The sequence below is a fragment of the Heteronotia binoei genome, chromosome 13, assembly GCF_032191835.1.
Source record: "Heteronotia binoei isolate CCM8104 ecotype False Entrance Well chromosome 13, APGP_CSIRO_Hbin_v1, whole genome shotgun sequence".
Classification (NCBI taxonomy): Eukaryota; Metazoa; Chordata; class Lepidosauria; order Squamata; family Gekkonidae; genus Heteronotia; species Heteronotia binoei.
In genome coordinates this window covers 55273016-55298262 of record NC_083235.1, presented here as the reverse complement: position 1 = coordinate 55298262, position 25247 = coordinate 55273016, and the positions used below count along the sequence as shown (strand labels likewise).

Sequence of the window (25247 nt, the reverse complement as noted above, 5' to 3'; positions counted from 1 at the left end):
AATAATAGTTGGTTATATGCATTTTAATGCTGCTTTTTAACTTGTTTAAAATGTTGTTTTAATTAGGTATATTTGGGAAGGGGTTATTTTAATGGTTTTATAATGTATTTTATCATCGATATTTTAAATTGTTAGCCTGTCTGGCAGCCCTGGATATAAATTTGGTAAATATTATAAATAATAGATAAACATGTCTGTAATGTAAGTTATCAATCCATGCACGCCATGAGAGTGAAGAACCAATTGTTACTACGCTTAAAATCTTACATCTATCTTTACTGTAGGATGTCCATGGACCACATTTATTGTGTGTTGTAAGCAGGGCCAGATTAACAATTAGGCCAAGCAGGCACTGGCCTATGGGCCCCCACACCTTTAGGGGCCCTGGGCTGGCTCCCCCGCCCCCAGTTTTCTCCCTGCTTGCAGCCCTCCCAGCCTGCACACACAGACAGCAACTGTGCCGCTTTATGCCTGACTTGCCTGGTGCAGCTGCTGCTGGCATCGTCACCAAGTTTGCTTCTTTCTGCCTCTCCCCCACAACTTTGTCGAAGGGACTTTTGAGAAGGTGCCTGCAGGCTGTAGCAGGGGCAGCGGGGCAGGCGCTCTGACTCTTGAGATAATTTGTGAGGGAGGCCCCAAGATTTTGACGGCCTTAGGGGCCTCCACAGGGTTTAATCCGGCACTGGTTGTAAGGGGCATCCTGAATTCCAAAATGTTGCAGCTCCAAATACCCCCTGATGCCATATGCACGTCCATGCTTTTCAGCGTGCACCTGGAACAGAACAAGGGGACAGAACCTAGGAAAGGGAAGCGTTTTAGGAGGGGAGGGAGTTAGGATTGCTAGTTCCAGGTTGGGAAATATCTGGCGATTTAGGGGGTGTAGCCCGAGGAGGGCAGGGTTTGGGGAGGGGAGAGACCACCTTCAAAGCAGCCACTTTCTCCAGAGGAACTGATCTCCAGGCACCACGTGGAGGTTGGCAACCTTAGAAGGAACTCAGTGGGGCTGTGATGTCCATCCTCAGAAGCTGTCATTTCCTGTAGTGGAATAATCCCTGTAGTCTGCAGGTTGAGTACTCATACCCTTTCCTTTTTGGTAGTGGTTTTTCTGGGCCTGAGCCCAAGCTAGGAGGGTGAGCACTGGCAAGCAAGCTGTTGTGTCCCCCACCCCCCACCCTGCTTAATGAGGTTGCCTAGAACAAAGTTTGAAAAACCCTGCTCATTACAGGCCCTTAAGCAAAAACCCTTTATAAGCATCACTAAACATTGGTTATCTGCTGACTGAGATAGTGCCCAGAGGTGACCCATTGTAGTGTGATGCTCTCTGCCAATTAATATCTTAGCTCATTTATGCTAATAACAAATGAGTTCCCTGAGGTCATTGCTGCAAAGGGGCTAGGGGGGGATACTGTTAGTTTCTGGGGTGCATTCCTCATACATTGGCTTATCTCTCCACCAAATAAGAAAAACATCAAGGCCTTGAGAAAAGAGACGAGAGTGATACAAACTTCCAATAAAAACTTCAATGGCCACCGGCCTAATTTAACCCAATTGGTGGTGGTTTCTGGCTATGGAGTCCTGTGCTGCCACCTAGAGACTCACTTGAGATATTCACTTTAATGTTAGAATAGCAAGACGCAGTGATCTCAAAATGAAATTGACCTTGAAGCAAACATTGCCTCTCAGTGCAGGAAGTGGGGGTGGGTACATATCTGAGTGATTGATGGCTGAAACTTGCCCTTGGGTAACTGCCCCAATTTTTTGTTCTTGGATAAATGCAGACTGTGTCTTTCTAGTCAACTGGTGAGGGACTTGGGTGATATCAAAGCAGGGAGAGCCAAAGGGTGGAGGTAGCAGGAGCTGGTGCAGACTCTGACAACTTCATTCTTGATGCCCTCTGCCAACCTCTTTCACTTAGAATTCTGCCCAGATATCACATGGAGCATTCAGATGGGAGGGAAGTTTGCAGGAACCTGCAGCCTTTTCTTGCAGTACATGTCAAGCTGGAGCACCGTCCAGTAGACTGGCAGAATTCAAAGCTGTAATACATCAGGAAAAAAGAAAAAACTTTGATCAAGACAGATCTGAACTCTCAAGTGTGACAACTGTGCAGGGTTGCACAGGCTGAGGCATTGACTGTACTCCTGCGGGAAGGGGGCACCAGGAGTAAAGGGAGCGATGAAACTGTGGGTTGAGGCTGAGGCTGAGGCTTATCAGTGGAGCATGTAGAGCAAAGCTTGCCTGTGAAGAAAGATGAATGAAATGTCTTGATAGCTAGAACAGACATCTTTGGAAAGGCTTCTTTTAGTCCCATGAACTAAATACTGGAATATTGTCACTCTTTTATGATTGGAAAGACTGCTTTTGAACTGTCTTCTGTTAATGTTTTTTTTTTTTTGCTACATGCTCTCTTCTATTTGAAGTTCTGTGTGCAAGCTTTGTCAGAACACTACTGACCTTTACATCACACTGTCTTGTTGTCTAAAATTTATGGTGTCCCTTAACGGATTTTTTATTTACACATGCATTACTACATGGCAATGACTAAAAAGGTATGGTGGCCTCCTGTGCTTATGTGGGTCCAGGGCTGGAAAAGTAGAGAACTTGCTTGGGCAATCTAAGATAAACCCTATGGTAGAATCCCCTTGTATTTATAACATTTCTGTCCCAGCCTTCTTTCTGATGAGATGGGTTAGGCTGAGAGAGAATATTTGGTCTAAAATCATCCAGTGAGTTTCATAGCAAGAGGGATTTGAACTTGGGTCTCCTGCAGTCTGAGGCACCTCTCTTGCCACTGCATCACACTGGCTCTCCTGATATGGCCTCCCTCGACCATAGCACAGTTGGGGCCAAAGCAGAGGTGTGGCAAGATATGCACTCACCAGTGTCAAGTGAGGCTTTACTTTCCTATTGATTGCCAGTGCTAATGGCTAAGCTATGGATCAGTGGTGTATTTTGGCATTCCACGCGATCAAGTACTTGCGGCCTAAAGGGTTGATCTCATCTTCATGCCTTGAAGCAAAATTCCTATCATTCTCTCTCACTTTGTTCTTCAGAGGTTGTACTTACTACAGGAGCAGTCACAGTGTCAACATCAGAGGGGCAGGCACTCAGATTGTGTGGTTGGTTGAGGGTCCCTCGTCCTCCTTATCCAGAGGGAGAGGTGAATTCTTCTGCTTATAACAGGCAAACAGCAGCATGTGTGTGCTGAGAAAGAACTGTCTCTAGACTTCAAGGAAGCCATTACATGATCGCCTCTCATTATTAAAGTTTAATTTAAACTGTTTATCAGCAAGAACAAACAAACTCGTATCAAAGGAGCCTCCGGCATTTTTTTTTAAATAGTTGATTAAATTTAAGGGAGTGGGGGTTGGAAGCCAACACTGAGTTTCTTTACTTATTTCCTCTGAGCTTCCGTCCCCTGGGTTCTCTCTCTGCTGCAGAGAAAATGTGTAAATGAACGCCCAATATTAATTTTGTCTCTTCAGGTTGCTACAGTGAAGGATTTTCCAGCCTCCCCACAGCCTGTTCCAGGCTCACATTCCTCATGGTCTCACTCACATCTCCTGTTCCTTTGAATCTACTGCCCTACCGAACTCCCCAGGCTTTTCAACTCCATATTCTCCATCCTGTCCCTCTGCATTCTCTCAGCCCAGCTGTCATGCTGCTCTATTATGTGGCATTTTGAAAGACCGTCAGTGAGAATGTAGTCCAAACAACAATTTTGTGGAATTCCAGCCAGTTTGGTGGAGAGCCAGTTTGGTGTAGTGGTTAAATGTGCAGACTCTTATCTGGGAGAACCGGGTTTGATTCCCCACTCCTCCACTTGCACCTGCTAGCATGGCCTTGGGTCAGCCATAGCTCTGGCAGAGGTTGTCCTTGAAAGGGCAGCTGCTGTGAGAGCCTTCTCCAGCCCCACCCACCTCACAGGGTGTCTGTTGTGGGGGAGGAAGGTAAAGGAGATTGTGAGCCACTCTGAGACTCTTCGGAGTGGAGGGCGGGATATAAATCCAATATCTTCTTCTTCTTCTTCATATAACTAAGGGTCATCACTAAATTTACTGCCACATGATGCAGTGATGACTCTTTGTTTAGTTGCTTTTAAAGGGGGATTGGGAATATTCATGAAGGATCAAGCCCACTTATTGCTTTTGAATAATTGGAACCTCAATGCTCAGAGGCAGGAACCTTCTGAATACCTGAGCTGGAAGGCAACAACTAGGGGAGGGCTTTGGCCTCTGTGTCCTGCTGGATGTCTTCTGGGAACATCTGGTTGGCTACTGTGTAAAACAGGATGCTAGACTAAATGGACTGATCCAGTATAGCAGCTTCTAGGTTTTTATAGATCTGTTTTCTGTACAACATGTAGCCACAGTCATGTTGATAGCAGGCAGGATTGACTCTTTCATGTTTTGTGGAAGTGAGGAGGCAGGAGAGCCATGATAAAATAGAATATTTGGGGCTTCTGGAGCTTGAAAATGGTAAATGGGTGGGGAAGAGTCTTATAGTTGCTTTTTCCTTCTCTACATGTGTGAGTCGGTTTTCTTTTTCTCAGTTTAAGCAGTGCCTAAGGGTCTGAAATAGCACAAGCTGAAGAGCTCTAGCCTATTCCTGTGATTTGCTTCATTTGAAGTTTTGTGATGTTAGTGACACAGAGCAGAGATGTACTCATGTTTCTTTGTGAAGCTCAGAGTTTGCAAGCAATAGTAAGAAAATCAACAGCCCTATATTCCCCCCCCCCCCAAAAAAAATGCTGCCTTTGATAATGCCATTTTCAACAGTATATGTGCCCTGCCACAAGTGATCCAACAGAGATGTTTTGTAGTGGCACTTGGTTAACATTATCCCAGAAATAGTATTTATGTCCCTCTTTTCCTGCTAAAAATGGAGGGAATGCTTTCAAGGGTCATTGTGACATGGTGGGGCGGGGAACCAGTTCCGAGGTGCATGATGACCCAGTCCTGGCACACTACAGATCTAGAAGGCACACTCCCCCAAACAATTGGTCTGGGCTGATACATGGATTCTAGGATTCAAAGATGCAGCGGAATACGAATTCACAAATCCTTGTGCATTGGCAGGAAATTGTCATACTCAGATGTGACAGTATACATATGCCTTAAAAAGCAGCATGGCAATACTGACCAAAGCTTATGGTAGCTCCAGAAGGAGCACCATCTGCCTCCACATAGTTTCTGCTGCCTGCAGACTCAGAGACCCTGATGCCATCCCTGAATCCATGGTTGCTTGTCAAGCCAGATGGCAACCAAGCCTGAGAACACTGATTTTCAGGCAATCTCCCTTCCTTTCCTTTTTTTTTTCTCTTCTGTATCATTTTATTTTTAGGTTACAGATCACAAACAATAACAGATACAAACAAACAAAAAAAGGACGAATTACAACATAAAAGGGAGATAGGGGATACAGTAAAACTCACTATGAGCATATATACGTACAACCTCACCTTCTTGCCTAAAAATAAGTCTTAACATCAAAAATAAGTTGCTATCTCTTAACCAGCATATACATATTATCTCCTATTTTGGCGACATTCATTTGTCTCTCTCAGTTATAACAATTCATCGATATACTTCTTCGGTTTGATTCTTAACAGATTAGAAAGTTTATCCATTTCAGCTGTGTCTATTATTTTTACAATTAATTCATCCACTCTGGGCATCTCATTTCTTTTCCAGTACTGCGCTAACAAAATCCTTGCAGCCGTATTAACGTGGACTATCAAATGCTTCTGGATTTTCCCCATTTTATCCGGCAATAAATTTTAAAGAAATATCTCTGGCTTGGAAGAAATAACAGTTTTTAACATTTTTTTTTTTTTTTTAGTATTTCATGGACTTTCGTCCAAAATTCCTTCACTCTTTTACAAGACCACCATACATGCAAAAAATGTTCCCAAATTATTCTCACATTTCCAACTTTTGTTAGATAAGTCTGGATACATCTTTGCTAACTTCGCTGGGGTCATATACCATCTGTATATCATTTTATAAATATTTTCTTTAAATGATGTTGATTTAGTAATCTTTATATTTGTTTGCCAAATCTGAGTCCACTGTTCCAAATAAATTACATGGTCAATATTTCTAGCCCATTTAATCATTATATCTTTAACTACCTCAACCTGCATTTCTAACTGGAGGAGGAATTTATATAGTTTACTAATCTGTTTTATCTCGGCCTTTAGAAACAACAACAACAACACATTTTATTTATATCCCACCCTCCCTGCTGGAGCAGGCTCAGGGCAGCTCACAACAAAATTCATTGAATTATACATTGAGTTAAAATACATTAGGTTATAATTAACAATATAAACCAGCAGGTAATTAAAAACTATTAAAATTCTAAAAACAATAAGTTAGTATAAGTATGTTGATATGTTGGCGCTATTCAGATGATGAATTTACTTAGCAATTTACTCAGTGAAAGCCATTCGAAAGAGAACGGTCTTGCAGGCCCTGCGGAACTGTTCAAGGTCCCACAGAGCCCGCATTTCTTCTGGAAGCTGATTCCACAGCTGTGGAGCCATAACAGAGAAAACCCGAGTACGGGTACTCTGGAGTTTTGCGTCTTTGGGGCCGGGAATAGTCAGCAGGTTCTTCCCTGCTGACTTCAGTGCTCTCTGGGGGTGCTCTCTGGGTTTGATAAGAAAGAACTTATCAAACACAGTTTCTTTCAGGTAGAAGCTCTTTTCTTTATCCCTATTATGTCTAGACTTTAGTTAGGCCATTCTCCACCAATCTAGGGTAATATTCTGATCAGCTAATTGAACGCTTGTTCAGATCATCCCCTCTTTATCCAACAGGACTTCATATGTTAATGGTATCTCGTGTATTGACAAATGGGTCTGTGTATATGCCTCTAATGGGGTCACCCAATTCGGGATCTTATCATACAAAGATCTTCTTATTTTTTTCCCACACAGCAATTAAAGACTTTCTTATTAAATGATTCTTGAAATAGTTGTGTCCGCCTATTCCATACCATATAAATGCATGCCAACCCGTTCTTAGATCATGGCCTTCAATCGCTAGTATTCTCTTCTTCTCTAATTTAACCCATTCTTTCAGCCATACAAGTATACTCGCTTTATAATAGAGTTCCCAGTAGGGTTATGCTAGTCCCCCTCTCTCTCAAGAATCTTGCATGCTTATGTTTTATTCTTGCTTGCTTTCCTTGCCACACAAAATTACTAGTTAATTTATTCAATGAATTGTAGAAAATCTTATTTAACTGTATTGGGATAGTTTGAAGTAAAAACATTATTTTAGGAAGAACAGTCATTTTCAAAGCTGCAATTCAACCCATGAAAGACAGTTGAAAATTTCGCCATTTGCTCATATCTTGCTCTATCTCTTTTAGTAACTTTACGTAGTTATCATCAAATATTGTACTGCATTTGATAGTGAGATATATTCCCAAATATCTCACCTTTTTAACAACTTGGAAACCAGACGTTCATTGCAGTTCTATAGACTCAGTTTTTAACATATTTTTAACCAGAATCTTTGTCTTTTCAAAATGTACTCTTCCTTTCCTAATGCAGCTTCTTTATGCATTCCTAGCTTATTTCATCCACAACACTGTGGCACCTTCTTGGAAGGGTTTAAATGCCATCACATCACAGAGCTGGAACAGAAGGAACATATTCTGAAACAAACCAACGTATAGCCAACATGTATCCCTTTTTTTACTTGGAATGCTGTTGCAGAAATAAAATCCAAAGCATCCTGAATTTTTAAAGCAGGTTATTCTAAAGGGCAGTTATTGCACTATGTGAAACCAGTTCCTAACAGCATGACTCACCTGTTGCTTGCTTCAACTGCTGCCTGACTGTTCCATTTCTCCCCTTCCACAACAGAATTTACTGGGGGGTTTTTTTACTTTAAAAAACATTTGACCCATCAAATAGAATATGAAGGTTCCCACACGGTCAATCAGCAAGTAAATAACAAAAAGCTTGTGTAGCTGCCAGCCATGACACCACAGTGCAGACAACTGTAATTCAGGAGATGTACAAGATTACAGTTGCCCAGGCTATGTACCTCATTGATTGTGGACTGCATTGATCCATGAAGTCATCTCCCTTTTTCCCTCTCTCTCTCTCATCTATGTCCATCTCTCTTTCTCAAGGTACATGATCACATCCCTGGACCGCACCCATGCCGGCTTCTACCGCTGCATCGTGCGCAATCGCATGGGAGCCCTTCTGCAAAGGCAGACAGAAGTGCAGGTGGCATGTAAGTGATGATGAATGTCATGATGTAAGGGTTTCAAAATGTACAAAGGATTGTCTATACAATATGGCAGGAGTCCAAAGGATAAGGAGGAGGGTACCAGAAATGTCATAAAGGAGAGCTGAGCCAGTGGGGCAAAATGTGACAGGAAGACCAGATTCAAAAGACGTTTAGAAGCACATCAGTCCATGTCCTTGGGGATGGAAGTTCACAACTTCCAGCTTCAGCAGAGGGCCATCCGTATGTTAAACAGATGTAACAAAGCAAGCAGCTGCTTTATGTGAGGAAATCAGCTTCAGAAGAGGGCAATTTTGATCAATGTGTGTTTGCTTCAACCACTAGGCATTTTCCTCCTCCAGATCAATGCCCCTCCTCACTGTATTTCCATCAGTGTGGGGTTCCACATGCATATCTGCAAGGGCAAACATGCAACTGAGGCCCCACGGGAGGAGAGAAGAATAGCCTGGGGGAGGTGATTTAGAGCAGAAAAACGAGGGGAAAGGTTAACATCCCCTTCTACCCTTCCACTTCTCTAATCAAAATTGCCCTCTCCATAAACTTTGGTTACATATTTACATGTAAGATATACATAGGCCCTTAATGGAAAAGAAAAAAGGAGGAGTGTGGATACTTCAGATACACCCAGAAGCCCAGCCAGTTGTCGGTCCACCCAGTTAGAGTTCTATTTGGGTACATCCAGGGGTTTTTTTGAGCAGGAATGCACAGGAACACAGTTGCAGCTGGCTTGGTGTCAGGGGGTGTGGCCTAATATGTAAATGAGTTCCTGCTGGCCTTTTTAATGGAAAAAGTCTTGTGTGAACCACTGGTGGTCATAATATGCAAATGAGTTCCTGCTAGGCCTTTTCTACAAAAAAAGCCCTGGGTACATCTGCATTACAAACCCATTGTGGTTTTGTACCACTTGCATTGGTTTTCTACCAAGTTAATTGTTATGACTCCCCCCCCCTCCAAAAAAAGCCTGGCAATTTTGGTTTGACAAAGATGTTGAGATACCTTTGTTAGATACCTCTGGCACCATCACGCAGAATTACAGTTTCCTGTGTTCTTTGGGTAGAAGGAATGACTATAACAGTAGTGCTGATGTGTTATTTGGCTCCCATCTCAGAGTGCCTCTGCTTTTCTAAGCTTGGATGTGATACCTTCCTTCCCATCACAATCAGGAAACAATTTGAAGGATAGTTTAGACAGGCTGGACTGTGCTTCCCTTTCTTGTCATCTTTAAGCATTACCAGGGCTTTGTTTGTAGAACAAGCCCAGCAGGAACTCATTGCATATTAGGCCATGCACCCAGATATCACCATTGTTTTACATAGGGCTTTTTGTAGAAAAGGCCCAGCATGGACTAATTTGCATATTAAGCCACACACCCTGACACCAAGCAAGCCGGAACTCCTTTCCTGTGCGTTCCTGCTCAAAAAAAGCCCTGAGCATTACTACGGATTATCTCCTAGAAACATGTTTCATCCATGTGTGGTCACAGGACAAGCTGTCAAGGTCATCAGGCGGCTCGGATCTGGATGGCCCTTGCTGAGCAAATGTTAGGTGAGAAATTATTGGGTGCTAAAGGGCTCTTCAGTTGAGCAGAGGAAAATGGAATTGAAACCAACAGCTGGAAGATGAAGGTGGAGAAATGCAAATTAAAAGAAAGGCACAGCCTTTTAATGCTGTGAGTGATGAACCACATAATCAAACAGGGCATTTTACACCTTCTTCAAATCAAGATTAGAGGGCTTTCTAAAGGACACCATTCAGCCATCTGCAGAATGTTTCAATAATGAAACGGAATTCTGTAGCCATGTGCTGTATATGAGAAGTCACCTTCCAATTTTATCACCCTTTATTAATCCTCTGGCAACAATCAACTGACCTTTTGTAGTGGTGCCAAATCACAGAACCTCACAGCTCATAAGCAATGTCCCCTCTATCCGCATATAGGAGATTACATTGAAAGGCTACCTTTTAATTGATTATTTTTGTATTATAACATATTTTCAAACTTTTTTTATGGCAACCAAAACCAGAAATGTTCTCTTTTCATGTGGAAGCTAGTCTTCCATCCCTTGAAAAACAGCCATGGGCGGGGGAGGTGGGGAGCAAACAGGACTGATAAACACGAGGATGATTTGGCTACTGTGCTTGGGGGACGTGAAGCCATCACTACCACCCTCACCCATGTTGGGATAGGGAGATCCAGTATTAACAGAAATGTGTATGAGAGAAGCCAGCCTAACAAGGCTGTTTAACACCCTTGTGTGTTAAATCCCTAAGATGGTTTTTAAGGAAAGCCAGCCATTCTCCTCAGCAGCACACTCTGGAAGGCAAGAAAAGCAAACAATGTTTATAACAATTACAGCACCTTTGCCTGATGCAGGGACATGCTGCCCATATAAATCAGCCCTGGTCTTTCCGCCATGTGGGAGGAAAAGGCAGGAGGCTGAAGTTGGTTCCTTATTCGCAGATCCTTATTCATTCCTTATTCGTGAATTCAACCAAAAACACCGAAGAGAGTTTGAAAGCTCTGAACCCCAAAATAAGGTCAGGACCCCCCTATATCATACACCCCTTTCTTCAGAGGACTCTGCCCTTTGAGAAGACATGTGCTGCTTCATGGTCCAATGAGCAGTTCTCGTGCCAGCTGCTCCAAAACAAGGTGCCCCCAGGACACAAAAACAGACAGACACTGGAGACAGGCTGTACCCCAAAACAATGTTTGGACCACCCCAAGTGACACATCCCCACACTTGGGGCAGTGTCCTCTTCAAGAAGACATGCAGAGGTGCCTGGTCCAAGCATTCATTTCGGCGCCAAAAGCTTCCAATTGGGGTGCCACCTAGAAGCCTGTATTTCAAAGGAGATTTGAATAAGGAACTATTTTGATTGCTTGCCCTCTGCACCCCAAAAATTGAATAATCAACAACTTACAACCTCAATTGGGTAGTGACAGCTCTCTGTCAAAAGTACTGGGGGGTAAACTTTTTCTTTCACACAGACAGCCCCCTAATCTCAAACAACTCCTCACCTACAACAATACAACTTCTTGTCTGAGTATGGACACTGGTACCAGGAAAGGAAAAGTCCCCTGTGCAAGCACCAGTTGTTTCCGATTCTAGGGTGATGTTGCTTTCACAACGTTTTCATGGAAGACTTTTTATGGGGTGGTTTGCCATTGCCTTCCCCAGTCACCTACACTTTCACTCCAGCAAGCTAGGTACTCATTTTACCAACCTTGGAAGGATGGAAGGCTGAGTCAACCTGCAGTCGGCTACCTGAAAACCCAGCTTCTGCCAGGGATCAAACTCAGGTCATCTCCTCACCTGGTTGCCGCCACACACGCTTGACACCATCTGAACCATCTGCAGGGCTGTCGTCCCAGAAGGAAGCCTCTTCTAAAGATGATGCACAAGAAAGCCTGCAAACAGTTTGCTGCAGACAGACTAAGGACATGGATTTCTGGAACCAAGTCCTATGGTCCGATGAGACCAAGATAATAATTTAATAATAATTTTTATTTCTATAATAATAATAATTATTATAATTATTATAAACTTACTTGGTTCAGATGGTGTCAAGCATGTGTAGCAGCAACCAGGTGAGGAGTACAAAGACAAGTGTGTCTTGCCTACAGTCAAGCATGGTGGTGGGAATGTCATGATCTGGGGCTGCATGAGTGCTGCCAGCACTGGGGAGCTACAGTTCATTGAGGGAACCATGAATGCCAACATGTACTGTGACATACTGAAGCAGAGCATAATCCCCTCTCTGGGCCGCAGGGCAGTATTCCAACATGATAACGACCCCAAACACACCTCCAAAACAACCACTGCCTTGCTAAAGAAGCTGAGGGTAAAGGTGATGGACTGGCCAAGCATGTCTCCAGACCTAAACCCTATTGAGCATCTGTGGGGCATCCTGAAATGAAAGGTGGAGGTGTGCAGGGCAGTATTTCAACATGATAACGACCCCAAACACACCTCCAAAACAACCACTGCCTTGCTAAAGAAGCTGAGGGTAAAGGTGATGGACTGGCCAAGCATGTCTCCAGACCTAAACCCTATTGAGCATCTGTGGGGCATCCTGAAATGAAAGGTGGAGGTGTGCAATGTTGTCATGGAGGAGTGGAAGAGGACTCCAGTGGCAACCTGTGAAGCTCTGGTGAACTCTATGCCCAAGAGGGTTAAGGCAGTGCTGGAAAATAATGGTGGCCACACAAAATATTGACACTTTGGGCCCCATTTGGACATTATAATTTAGGGATGTACTCACTTTCGTTGCCAGAAGTTTAGACATTAATGGCTGTGTGTTGCGTACTTCTGAGGGGACAGCATATTTACACAGTTATACAAGCTGTAGACTCACTACTTTACATTGTAGCCAAGTGTCATTTCTTCAGTGTTGTCACATGAAAAGATATACTTAAATATTTACAAAATGTGAGGGGGTGTGCTCGCTTCTGTGACATACTGTAACTACACCATCTCAGGCTCATTCACTTGTTCATCTTCCAATATCATATATGCCATTAAATGCCAACAATGCCCTTCAGTTGTCTACATAGGGCAAACAGGACAAACCCTCCGCCAAAGGATAAATGGACACAAATCTGACATCAGGAATTACAGAACTGAGAAACCTGTGGGGGAACACTTTAACCTTCCAAAGCATTCAATGGGTGACCACAAAGTAGCTGTTTTACTGCAAACGAACTTCAAGAACAGAATGGAGAGAGAAATTGCTGGATTACAAATTATTATGAAACTTGGAACAAACACCTCCCCAGGACTGAACAGGGATATTGGGTTTTTTTATCTCATTACAGATGCTAAACCCACTCTCAGAGTATAGTTATACATCCACAGTATTCCAATGTATTTCTCTTTTAGAATAGTGTTTCAGAATAATTATTTGTAAAAGCATACTCAAAATAGAGATATTGGCTGTTTATCTTATTACATATGCTTAACCCATTTTCACTATATTTTATTGTATTTTTTTCCTATGGCAAACTAGAATAATGTTTATATGTTAAAAAGTAAATTGGATGGACAAGAACATCACTATCCAATGTATTCCCCTTTTAGCTGTATTTTCATACTCAAATAGGGATATTAGATGTTTTCCCCATTATATATACTGAACCCATCTCCCACTATATTTTAAATGTATTTTTCTCCTAATGGCAAACTATATGTATGTTACATGTTAAAAGGTAAATTAGTTGGATGGGAAAATTCTGGAGATAGAAATGCCTTCCTTTTGGCCCAGGAACAGACATTCTCACATTTTGTCATATTATTGTTTTATTGCTTTTGCATGCTCATGCTACTCAGATTTAAAGGGCAGAGTTCTCTGAACGTAGGGGTGTATGGCTTGTGGTGGTCCATGCTGTATTTTTGGGGTGCAGACAGCAAGCAATCAAAATAGTTCCTTATTCAAATCTCCTTTAAAATACAGGCTTCTAGGTGGCACCCCAACTGGAAGTTGTCCGAGTGTGGGGATGTGTCACTTGGGGTGGTCCAAACATTATTTTGGGGTAGAGGCTGGCTCCAGTGTCTGCCTCTTTGAGTGTCCTGGGGGCACCTTGCTCTGGAGCAGCTGGCACAAAAACCACTCATTAGACCATGAAGCAGCACATGTCCTCTTGAAGGGCAGATTTCCCTGAACATGGGGGTGTATGGCATGTGGTGGTCCAAAGTGCATTTTGGGGTGCAGAGGGCAAGCAATCAAAACAGTTCCTTATTCAAATCTCCTTGACATACAGGCTTCTAGGTGGCACCCCAATTGGAAGTTTTTGGCGCCGGAACCAGTGTTTGGATAGGGCACCACTGCATGTCTTCTTGAAGGGGACCATGTGCCGAGCATGGGGATGTGTCACTTGGGGTGGTCCAAACATTGTTTTGGGGTACAGCCTGGCCCCAGTGTCTGCCTCTTTGAGAGTCCTGGGGGCACCTTGCTCTGGAGCGGCTGGCTTTAGAACTGCTCATTGGACCATGAAGCAGCACATGTCCTCTCAAAGGGCAGAGTGCCCTGAACATAGGGGTGTATGGCATATGGTGGTCCAAAGTGCATTTTGGGGTGCAGAGGGCAAGCAGTCAAAACAGTTCCTGATTAAAATCTCCTTTGGAACACAGGCTTTTAGGTGGCACTCCCAATGGAAGCTTGTGGCACCAGAACCATAGTTTGGACCAGACAGTATTGCATGTCTTCCTGCAGAGGACAGTGTCCTGAGTGTGGGGATGTGTCACTTGGGATGGTTCAAGTATTACTTTGGGGTACAGCCTGGCCCCAATGACTGTCTGAGTGTCCTTGGGGCACCTTGTTTTGGAGCAGCTGGCACGAGAACCACTCATTGGACCATGAGACAGAACATGTCTTCTCGAAGGGCGGAGGTCCCTGAACATGGGGGTGTATGGCATGTGGTGGTCCAAAGTGCATTTTGGGGTGCAGAGGGCAAGCTATCAAAATAGTTCCTTATTCAAATCTCCTTTGACATACAGGCTTCTAGGTGGCACCCCAGTTAGAAGCTTTTGGCACCAGAACGAATGTTTGGACCAGGCACCTCTGCATGTCATCTTGAAGAGGACAGTGCCCCAAGTGTGGGGATGTGTCACTTGGGGTGATCCAAACATTGTTTCAGGGTACAGCCTGTCCCCAGTGTCTGTCTGTTTTTGTGTCCTGGGGGCACCTTATTTTGGAGCAGCTGGCACGAGAACCACTCATTGGACCATGAAGCAGCACATGTCTTCTCGAAGGGCAGAGTCCCATGAAGAAGGAGGTGTATGATATAGGGGGGTTCAGAGCTTTCAAACTCTCTTCAGTGTTTTTGGTTGAATTCACAAATAAGGAATAAATAAGGAATGAATAAGGATCTGCGAATAGGGAACCAACTTCAGCCTCCTGGAAAAGGCCAGAATGTGAATGACAAATCTGTGACTGGTGACAGAATCTGGATCAGTTGGCTGGCTCCTGAGGCACTTAAGCTGAGGAACCTCATACATCAGCGCAGCTGGTATGTGTGTATGTCTGGGAAGAAGCTGTTCTGTGGGAATTGGAGCCAGTGGGAGGAAGAGGCTTAAAGAAATACCTTGAATCTAGTAATGCTTCATAAGTCTATTTTGATGTGCCTCTCTACAGCAGACACATTAAGCTTGTCTGCACTGGAACAGTTGCTGTGGGCTTTGTTTGAGGGGTATATGTGCATAGAATGTTCTAGAAGAGGCATTTAAATAGGCATTTGTATGAGTCCTGTTAGAGGGGTTGCTGACTGGCTTTTTATTAAAATCCACATGGCCCACTGAAGTATGTTACTTGTACAGCAAAGGAAGAATGCATATGTGGAATCTCTTAAAGAGTGTATGTTGTCTTGTTTAAGAACATAAGAAGTACCTAGGAGGATCACACCAAGGTTCACATAGCCCAGCATTCTCTGCAAGAATTTCAGTAAGCAAGTGTTGCATTGGAAGTGACGCCAGTGACTTTCTCTGTCCATCCCTCCTCTGCTATAAATCTTGCTTTGACCCTATAGATGCTTTGCTAGGTAGTGTCCTGCTAACCAGAAGACATTTCACTATGTGACCCTGGAATCTTCTTAGTACATTTCCTACCCTTCCTCCAAGGAGCTCAGAGCAACATACTCTGTTCACCAGTCCCCCTCTGTATGTGACGTAAGTTAGACTGAGAGAGTGTGACCATTGGGAGGGGTTGCAAACACAGAAGAAGACGGAAACAGGATACAGGATGACCTTGACAGGCTGGAAAACTGGGCTAAAATCAATAAATGAATTTTAACAGAGATAAATATAAAGTTCTGCATTTAGGTAGGCAAAATCCAATGCATGGTTATAGGATGGGGGAGACTTGTCTTAGCATAGTATGTGCGAAAAGGATCTAGGGGTCTTAGTGGATAATACGCTGAACATGAGTTAACAGTGCGATGCGGTGGCTAAAAAGGCAAATGCAATTTTGGGCTGTATCAACAGAAGTATAGTGTCCAGATCACATGAAGTGATGGTATCGCTTTACTCTGCTCTGGTAAGACCTCACCTGAAGTATTGTGTTCAGTTTTGGGCACCACATTTTAAGAAGGATATAGACAAGCTGGAATGGGTCCAGAGGAGGGCGACGAAGATGGTGAGGGGTCTGGAGACCAAGTCCTATGAGGAAAGGTTGAAGGAGCTGGGGATGTTTAGCCTGGAGAGGAGGAGGCAGCTAAGAGATGATATGATCACCATCTTCAAGTACTTGAAGGGCTGTCATATAGAGGATGATGTAGAATTGTTTTCTGTGGTCCCAGAAGATAGGACCAGAACCAATGGGTTGAAATTAAATCAAAAGAGTTTCCGGCTCAACATTACTTCCTGACCGTTAGAGCGATTCCTCAGTGGAACAGGCTTCCTCAGGAGGTGGTGGGATCTCCTTCCTTGGAGGTTCTTAAACAGAGGCTGGATGGCCATCTGACAGCAATGAAGATCCTGTGAATTTAGGGGGAGGTGTTTGTGAGTTTCCTGCATTGTGCAGGGGGTTGGACTAGATGATCCTAGAGGTCCCTTCCAACTCTATGATTCTATGATCCCAAGATTACTGAGCAAGTTTCATCACAAACTGTAGATTTGAACTCAGGTCTCCCAGATCCTAGTCTGATGCTCTGACCACTACGCAACTGTGTTCACAATGGAATGCTGCCAGATGGTACTGTCTCCAGACACTATTAATGTATGTAGGTATGTGACATGGAGAGGCCTCCCTGTGATATCTTTTTGCCTCAGGAAAGATTTCGGCTTTGCAAACACTCTTATTATGTACCTACTGTATGTGAGAGAGTCTGTGCCTTTAATAAGATGTCAAACCATCCTTAATTTCTCTTACCTTCCTAGATTAATCATCTTCAGAGGTTCCCTGGGCTTTCCAGGTTAATATCAGGGCTAGAAGGGAACAGGTCCCATTCTGCAAAAGGACTGGGGACAACAGATTCTTCATGTTAGATTCAGAACATGCTGTGAGGACTTCAAAAGCCCAGAGAGGAAGAGGAAAACTTGCTGAGCCAAGAGCAGGAGAAGAAAGCAGGGAAAGAAGCCTTGATCACCAGGCAGAAGAAGGCAGCAGCAGGGAAGGACTGTTCATTCAGGTTTAAGGCAAGGTTGACAGGTGCCTCTGAGGTTTCCTGTGCTTGTCACACATGGCTACAGAATAAAAGTGCCACTCTGGAAAGGGAGATGCCATGCAATTAATATAAATAAAAGAGATGCTTTGCAGGAGAGCCACAAGCTGGTGGGGAATCAGGAGCAAGAGAGCAACAGGACCGGGGAAAGAACTGCTTGGCATTCTGTTGCTGGTCTCAGTGCCGGATCACAACAGCCTCACTGCTCCTCCCTGCTTCTTCAGTTCACCATTACTCCTTGCTTGCCTTCCCTGTTTTTCTGTCTTTGATGTTGCCCCTTGGTATGCTTTGCCAGCAACTGCAGAGATAGACAGTGTTTTGAGTCAAGTTTCCAGAGATGTGAGAGGTACTTCAAAGAAAGCTTGAGACGTGGTGTTCATTTGTTTTTAAATTAAGCAAATAGATGTATTTCATTTGGAGAAAAAAAAATATTTAAAATTATTTTAGATGTTTATACCCCACTTTTCTTCCTCACAATATATAACACTATTCTCCTTGACTGCATTTTATCATTGCAACAACAACCCTCTGAGGTAGGCTAAGCAGATAGAGTGTGACTGACTCAAGCTCACCCAGTCGACTTCCATGGAAGAGTTGAGTTTCATATTTGGGTCTTTTAGATCCTAGATCAGCACTCTTAACGCCTGCACCATGCTGTCTGCCAAAACTAATGTATGGGGCTTCATATCTATTGAAGGGCTCTGTGGCTTTGGTTTTTTTAAGTGAAATAACTTAAGTCCACCCACTGTACCACCATGATCCTTTGAGTTAGTGCTCCATGACCATGTTAAAGAAATTGCCAGGGCCACTGCTGCATGCTGAATTGTGTATTTATGTAGTTATAGGGCTAAATGTTGCTTTTAAAAAAAGTCCTCAGGAATCTTGTTTAGTTTTTTTCTACCCTAGTGACAAATGAAATTACAGATACTGGAAGCCCCAAGGCAGAAATCTCCAACTATGGGGGCTTAACCTCTCTCTGACGTTCCTTGTTAGAAGCGATTTCCATAAGGAATCATCCTAAATGGACTCAGTGCCTCATCAGCATTCGTGGGAATGAAGATCTATGAGCCAGAGCAAGGAAAGAAAATTAAAATCCAGACAGCCACTGGAAAGACTAGGCGGGGGTGTAGAGAAAGAGCACCTTGTTGCTCACAGCTTAAAAAGAGTCCTGTGAAAATGCACAATTTAGTATACTGACTTTCGTGACTCTCTGCCTTTCTGTCAGAAAGAGAAATAACCCTCCAATATTGGAAAAGGAGTTAAGCACTATTAAAAATTCAAAAAGGAGATCTATGAAGATCCTTATGGTGAGTTTGTGAATCGAGCTGCATATACAGGGTGAAGACATCTGTACACTAGCCAAACATGTGCAGCCTGTGCCAGTTTCCCAGCCAGATGTAACCTTACCTCAGCTTAACCAGTACCCTCCTGTCACATATCCAAACCTACAGACCACATCTACAGATCCAAACTCCCCCATCTCATTCTGTCTTCTTCATCTTCCTCCCTCCTATGAGCTCCTCCCCCCTCAGGTTGGTGGCAAATCAGGCGGTTAATGGGAAATTAATCAGGCAGCTGTGCTAATGTTAATGGCCAAGTCGTTAAAAAGAGATTCTTTACACATTTTTAATTACAGCAATTAAACCAAGTCAATAAAATGCCTCCCTAAACCCCCCACTTTGTCATTAGTACTATTATTATTGTTATTAAAGGTGCTGTAAATTCCCCACACACAAAAACAGCTGCACCATGGGGAGGCAACAGCCTCCATCTCACTGGCTTCAGGGTTGGTGGTCAAAATATGGGGGAAGGAAAAAGAAATCTAAACCTGAGATATGCACATTACAGGAGTGCCTAGCAATTTTAAGGGTAGGGGAGTGGGGGTGTGGGTGTATGAGGAGTGGGGGTTATGGAGATGAATGTGTTAAGTGGCAGCGCTGAGTGGGGGAGAACAAGTCCTTGTCTTTTCCCACAGATCATTGCTGTTTTAAAGTGCATGAAGCACTCACTGGTGTCACCTGTGCTATGAAAAAATATACCCAGTTATAGCAAAAACTCACCTGGAAGGTTTAGAGAGAGGCTAATTTAATGCAGTTCACTTTGTACTTGAGGTACAAAGTACATCTAAGTACATCTAGCTCATGTCATTTGGAAAGGGCACTTACATGTATAAATTGCTGCTTTTCAAAATACACATGCTAGTGACCTAGAATGGACCAGGTCTTTTCTTACCTATACTTCATAAGGAGAAAGTGGCAGTTTGTACATACTCATGCCCTTTTATATAACTGCACCACATACAAACATTTTGTATTTTGGAAATCCATTGCCACACTCAAAATGTATTGTGTGAAGCAGCTCTCACAGTTTAGCCAAGTAAAATGTGATAGAGGCTGTCAGATTTCTGGGTGCCATAATGAATCAGAATTTGGGGATTTTCCTAGTTTTGCATGTAAGTGGACAGAAATCCTGCAGTCAGTGCATGATTTTTACATTTTAACTGCCGTTCCTCTCCAAAACAAAACATTGAGACAGGGCTACACCACTGGTGACCATCAAGCCAAATGTAGGGTTTTCAGGTCCCCTCATTGCACTCGTGGGGAGGTCTGGGGGACATTCTGGGAGGGGGTAAGAGCGTTCCCAACACAATGATGTCATGTTGGCAATGTTGCACAGTGACACTCTGTTTTTTGGAAAAACTCTGTGGTGAAATTGGGCTCAAACCATAGAGTTTTGACCAAAAAGCAGAGTGTTACATGCAACATTGCCAGTACAATGATGTCACTTCCACAGGATGTCATCACGGGGATATCACAATGTCACTTCTATATGACATCATCACGTTGGGGGCATCGTGCAGGGATGTGGCTACTCAGGGGAGAATCCCAAAAAACTGAGGGATCCCACAGCTGGACCTGGGGACTGGCATCCCTAAGCCCACCAGGTTTTTATTGTGGCCTGCCAGTTTTTTAGTGGCCATCCTTCTACGAACAAGCAATTCATCAAGTCCCTGGTAAGCATGCTACCTAAACTACTGGATGCATTCAGTTTGGGAGATCAGAAATTGTACATGCCTGCATTAAGAAGTCCTGCTAGAACTGCCATCTCAATGAGATTCCTGTACATTTTGGGGGCAGAGCCTAGGGAGTGTGGGGATTGGAAGCGTATACCTCAGTGGGATATTATGCTCTCCAAAGTAGCCATTTTCTCCAGGGGAACTGATCCCTGTAGTCTGGAGACCAGCTGTAATTCCAAGAGATCTCCCATCTGGAGGCTGACAAGACCGTGTCCCATTACCTAGTAATCCTCTCTTAAAAGACCATGTTACCATGTGATTTGTCATGCTCTCACCAGGACAGGTCCCACACTTTTGTCTTTTGTGCTGCTCAACCATTCATCTTCCATACTCAGCTGCAATTGGCATTGAAACTGAGGTTTCCCCATAGTATTTAATAAAGTGCTATCTTCTCCATTAAAAAAATCCCCACAAGAAAGGGCTAACTACATGTACACCCTCTTCAGCAAAGGTTTTGCTTCTCTGGCAATTTTCCTTCCCTTGCATTGTTTTTAGACTAATTAATTACTTCCCGTTCTGTCTGGGCTTGCCCTTTTGTTCTCTGTATTCATGAACAAATGCTCGATTATCAGTTGTTGTTGGGGGAGGATAGACGCTTCATTACTAAGAAAAGGTCTTTGTAGTAGGCCAAAGTCACTACTCATACTTTTTAAAAAACTGTATTGTTTATTATCATTATAATGCTATTATGATCATAAGAAAATAATAAAAACAAAGACCGGTGACTTGGCTTGCTGTGTGATGTAAGAAACAAAACAGTTCTTAAGTCTCCTTCTCTCACCCTCCAGAGATAATAATCAACAATTTATTCATGATTGCCAGCAGAGAACCATTTCCAAGAAAACAGGAAATAATTAGTCAGATTGGAAGGTGAAGAAAGGAAAAGACAAATAAAAATATGAGGAGAGTAGTCCTAGGAAACCTTATGCTTTGACTTGTCCTCATGGGACAGTCTGGTTCTACAATTGCATTTGAAAGTGGCAGAAGGAGATGGGGGATGCCAGAAATGAGGTCTTAACAAATATGATAAAGCAACACAGAAAATACTGGAACACAATGGACTGACTACAGCATTATCTGAATCGTCTGTAAAAATAGAGTTAACAACTCATGGCCACAGGTGACTACAAATTAAATGGCTGGCAGGGAACTAGATTGGGCCTCCTTCACCAGCTCATTCCCTCAGTTGTTTATCACATTTGTATCTTCTCACCCATCTGCCAAAGAGTTCGGAGAGGCATACTCCTTTTATCATCACAAAATTTTGTGAAGTAGATCAGACTAGCATTTGTAGTTCTCCCCTCCTCCACTCTATGCTCACAACAAAACTAAGAGGTAAATTAGGTTGAAAGAGAGTGAGACTGGCCCAAAGTTGCCCAGCACACTTCCATGGCAGAGTGTGAATCTGAACCCAAATATCCTAGTCTGCTATGACACAACACCAGCTCTCTGTCCTAAGCTGCTTGTACAGAAACTCCACATGTATAGCAGGAATGCAGTCCCAGCTGACTTGGCATTAGGGGGTGTGGCCCAATATGCAAATGAATTTCTGCTGGGCTTTCTCTAGAAAAAAGCCCTATGTGAAACAATGGTGACATCAGGGATGTGGCCTAATATGCAAATAAGTTCCTGCTGGACTTTTTCTACCAAAAAATCCCTGTGTATATTGTGAGAAAATGTAACAAACTGCACTGGGAACAAGAAGCATTTGACACTGTGGAAGCAATGGAGGAATCCAGCATTTTCAGATGCCTGAGCAAATGCTTACAGCTTTAGCTAAAGCATTTGGATATTGGCTAATGCAATTTCCAATAATTTCTAAGCTCCTATAATGCCTCTGCCAAACAACATACCATGTGTATATGCTTTAGGACTATATTTGAGAAGCCAAGAATAAGCCTGAGACTTGCCTTTGGTCTGATCAGTCGAAGATGACACATTGACTGTTGTTTCTTTTGCAGATATGGGGAGCTTTGAAGAGAGTGAGAAACAGCAGAGTGTCTCACATGGAGAAGCTGCTGTCATCCATGCTTCACGAATTGCCAGTTTTCCCCGACCTCAGGTCACATGGTTCCGTGATGGACGTAAAATTCCCCCGAGTAGCCGCATGTGAGTAAAAAAACAGTGTCCTTCACAAGATCTGCTTTCACGGTGGAAAGTCTGTATTGCTGCAGTTGATGCTGACTGACCTAAATGTAGGTGGTTGTTCTGTTTACAGTGCAATCCTATGCAGAGGCTCAAATGTGGGAAGATTCTAGAGCACAGACAAAAATCAAAGTACTCCTGAACTTCATCAGGGAAAAAACCCTCTGCACAATTTGGACATGTGTGAAAGAGTTCATTGTGTGGTGTGAGGCATGAACTTCAAGTGATGAAGACCTGCAAAGACATGCAAAGCCTGTGTTCAGGAATGGTGCTGGATTCCAAGACACCCCCACTGGCGAGGCTGGCAATTTGCAGCCAGCACTGGTTGGCCCCAGCCTTATGACAGCCCCAATGTGGCATCAGCACCAGCAGTCACAGAGCAAACCAGGACAAGGCCCAGCTGGGCCAGGCAGTGAGGCCTAGGAAGGAGCAGGCCAGGAAAATCAGGAACAGGTTCAGAAGATCCACAGAAATAATGGTTTATTAATAATAATATTATTTAATAAAGGTGCGAAGGTAGTGGATATTACGTGTGTTGTAGATAGGCTGATTGACAGTGCTGGGGAGGAGCCAGTGGTTGTGGTACATGTCGGCACTAACGATGTGGGGGCATGCAGTCATGAGGTCCTGGAGGAAAAATTTAGGCTGCTAAGCAGCAGACTGAAGGCCAGGATCTCCAAGGTAGCCTTCTCAGAAGTGCTACCTGTTCCACACATAGGGCCGGAGAGAAAGGCACAAATTAGGAGTCTCGATGCATGGATGAGACAATGGTATAGGGAGGAAGGGTTCAAATTTGTTAAGCACTGGGATGCTTTTTGGAACAAGCGGGAGCTGTACAAAAGAGATGATCTCTCCACTTGTCTCCAGAAGGAACCAGGCTGCTGGCGCTTAAAATCAAAAAGGTGGCAGAGCAGTTAACTGAATCTTGGGAGAAAGCCGACAGGAGATGAAATGTCTCTGGTTCAGGATGACTCATCTCAAAGAGATGACGGGTTAGCTGTTACTTTCTACCAGGCAATGGATTAGAGTTGTCCACCCCACCCCTGATGGGTGAGGAACGTCTGGCCCAAGGGCCATTTACTGCCCTTGAGATCACTTGAGCTGGCCCTTGGGGATTTCTGGGCCGAACTGAGCCACATGGTGGCCTCCCTGAGGCCCAGCTGGCCGGCGAGGATTGTAGGACCCATATGTGCTGTGCAGCAGCCTCCCTGGCTGGCAGGGATTGTTGGGCCCAGCCACGCTGCGCAGCAGCCTTCCTAGGCCTGGCTGGCTGGCCAGGATCACTGTGGGGCCTGGAAAAAGTCTAACATGCTAATATTAGGGGATGTGGTTTAATGTGCTAATGAGTTCCTGCTGGGCTTTTTCTGCAAAAAAAGCCCTGGACCTAGGCATTTGCCTAGGGCAGCAGGCCAGCGTGTGTGTGCCAAATTAGGCCCCACATGACTTCAAATAGGAAAACAATTATTTGCATTAATTTTGCTGGCCTGAATTGTTCTCCCTTGGCGGAGCACTGTTTTTTAAGTTGATAATTTTGTATGGCCCATGAATCATATTATAAATATCCAAATGGCCCTTGGCTGAAAAAAGGTTTCCCACTGCTGACCTAGATGGTGACAAACAGTATGGACTGCCTGGCAAAGTCTCGAGGCAGCAGGAGGAAGGTGGCAGGCCTAGCTTGCATGGGAAATTATAGATGTTTGTATACAAATGCTAGAAGTGTTTGAGATAAAATCAGGGGGTCGGAATGTTTAGTGTTGGGGAAAAACATAGACATTGTGGGAATTTCAGAAACTTGGTGGAATGAGGATAATTAGTGGGATACGGTGATTCCTGGATATAAATTATATATGAAGGACAGGGAGGGAAGGGTTGGAGGTGGGGTGGCTCCGTATGTCAGAGAGGGTATACATTCCAGTAAGATTGAGAAGGTAAGAGAATTAGATTCCCTTCTAGAAACGCTTTGGGTCAAAACAGTGGGCCCCAAAGGAAGTTTAACTCTGGGAGTTTGTTATCACCCACTGGATCAAAAGATAAAGGATGATTATAAAATGATGAAAGAATTAAAGATAGTGGCTAACCATAAAAACTGTGTCATAACTGGTGATTTCAACTACCCATGCATTGATTGGGTCAATATGCGTTCCAGTCGGGAGAAAGAGACTGAGTTTCTAGACACTCTCAGTGACTGTGCTATGGAGCAGATGGTCACAGAACCTACCAGGGGTGGGGCAATCCTTGGACTTGATGAATAAACATGTAGACAAAGGAGACCCAATAGATGTTGTTTATCTTAACTTCCAGAAAGCTTTTGATAAAGTTGCTCATCAAAGGCTCCTTAGTAAGCTCGAGAGTCATGGGGTAAAGGGACAAGTCCTCTTAGCCTTCCCAAGCCTCCCGCCCTGGCGGGAGAATACTGGATTTTCAGCCTCTTTTCCCGCTTTCCATAACTCTGGAAGCGGGGGGAGGAGGGGGGAATGGCGCCAAGGAGCATTTGCGTCGTCCGGGGAGGAGGTGCTGAGCCTGGCAAGGGAAATCTTGAGAAGGGAGGCTGGCTCGCCAGCGAGCGGGTGGAGGTGGCTGCCGAACGCAGGCGGGT

General features: G+C 43.9%; 1 protein-coding gene across 5 annotated transcripts in view; it reads left to right on the top strand.

Moving 5' to 3' along the window:
* SDK2 (sidekick cell adhesion molecule 2) overlaps window positions 1-25247 on the top strand; it is a 487588-nt gene that overhangs the window by 365184 nt on the left and 97157 nt on the right. For 4 of the 5 annotated variants that reach the window (XM_060252314.1, XM_060252313.1, XM_060252312.1 and 1 more), the window contains exons 3-4: window positions 8152-8258; window positions 22468-22615. In XM_060252314.1, the coding sequence (XP_060108297.1) occupies window positions 8152-8258; window positions 22468-22615 (255 nt within the window). The remainder of the gene's footprint in view (window positions 1-8151; window positions 8259-22467; window positions 22616-25247) is intronic. The other variant, XM_060252315.1, reaches the window with a different exon arrangement.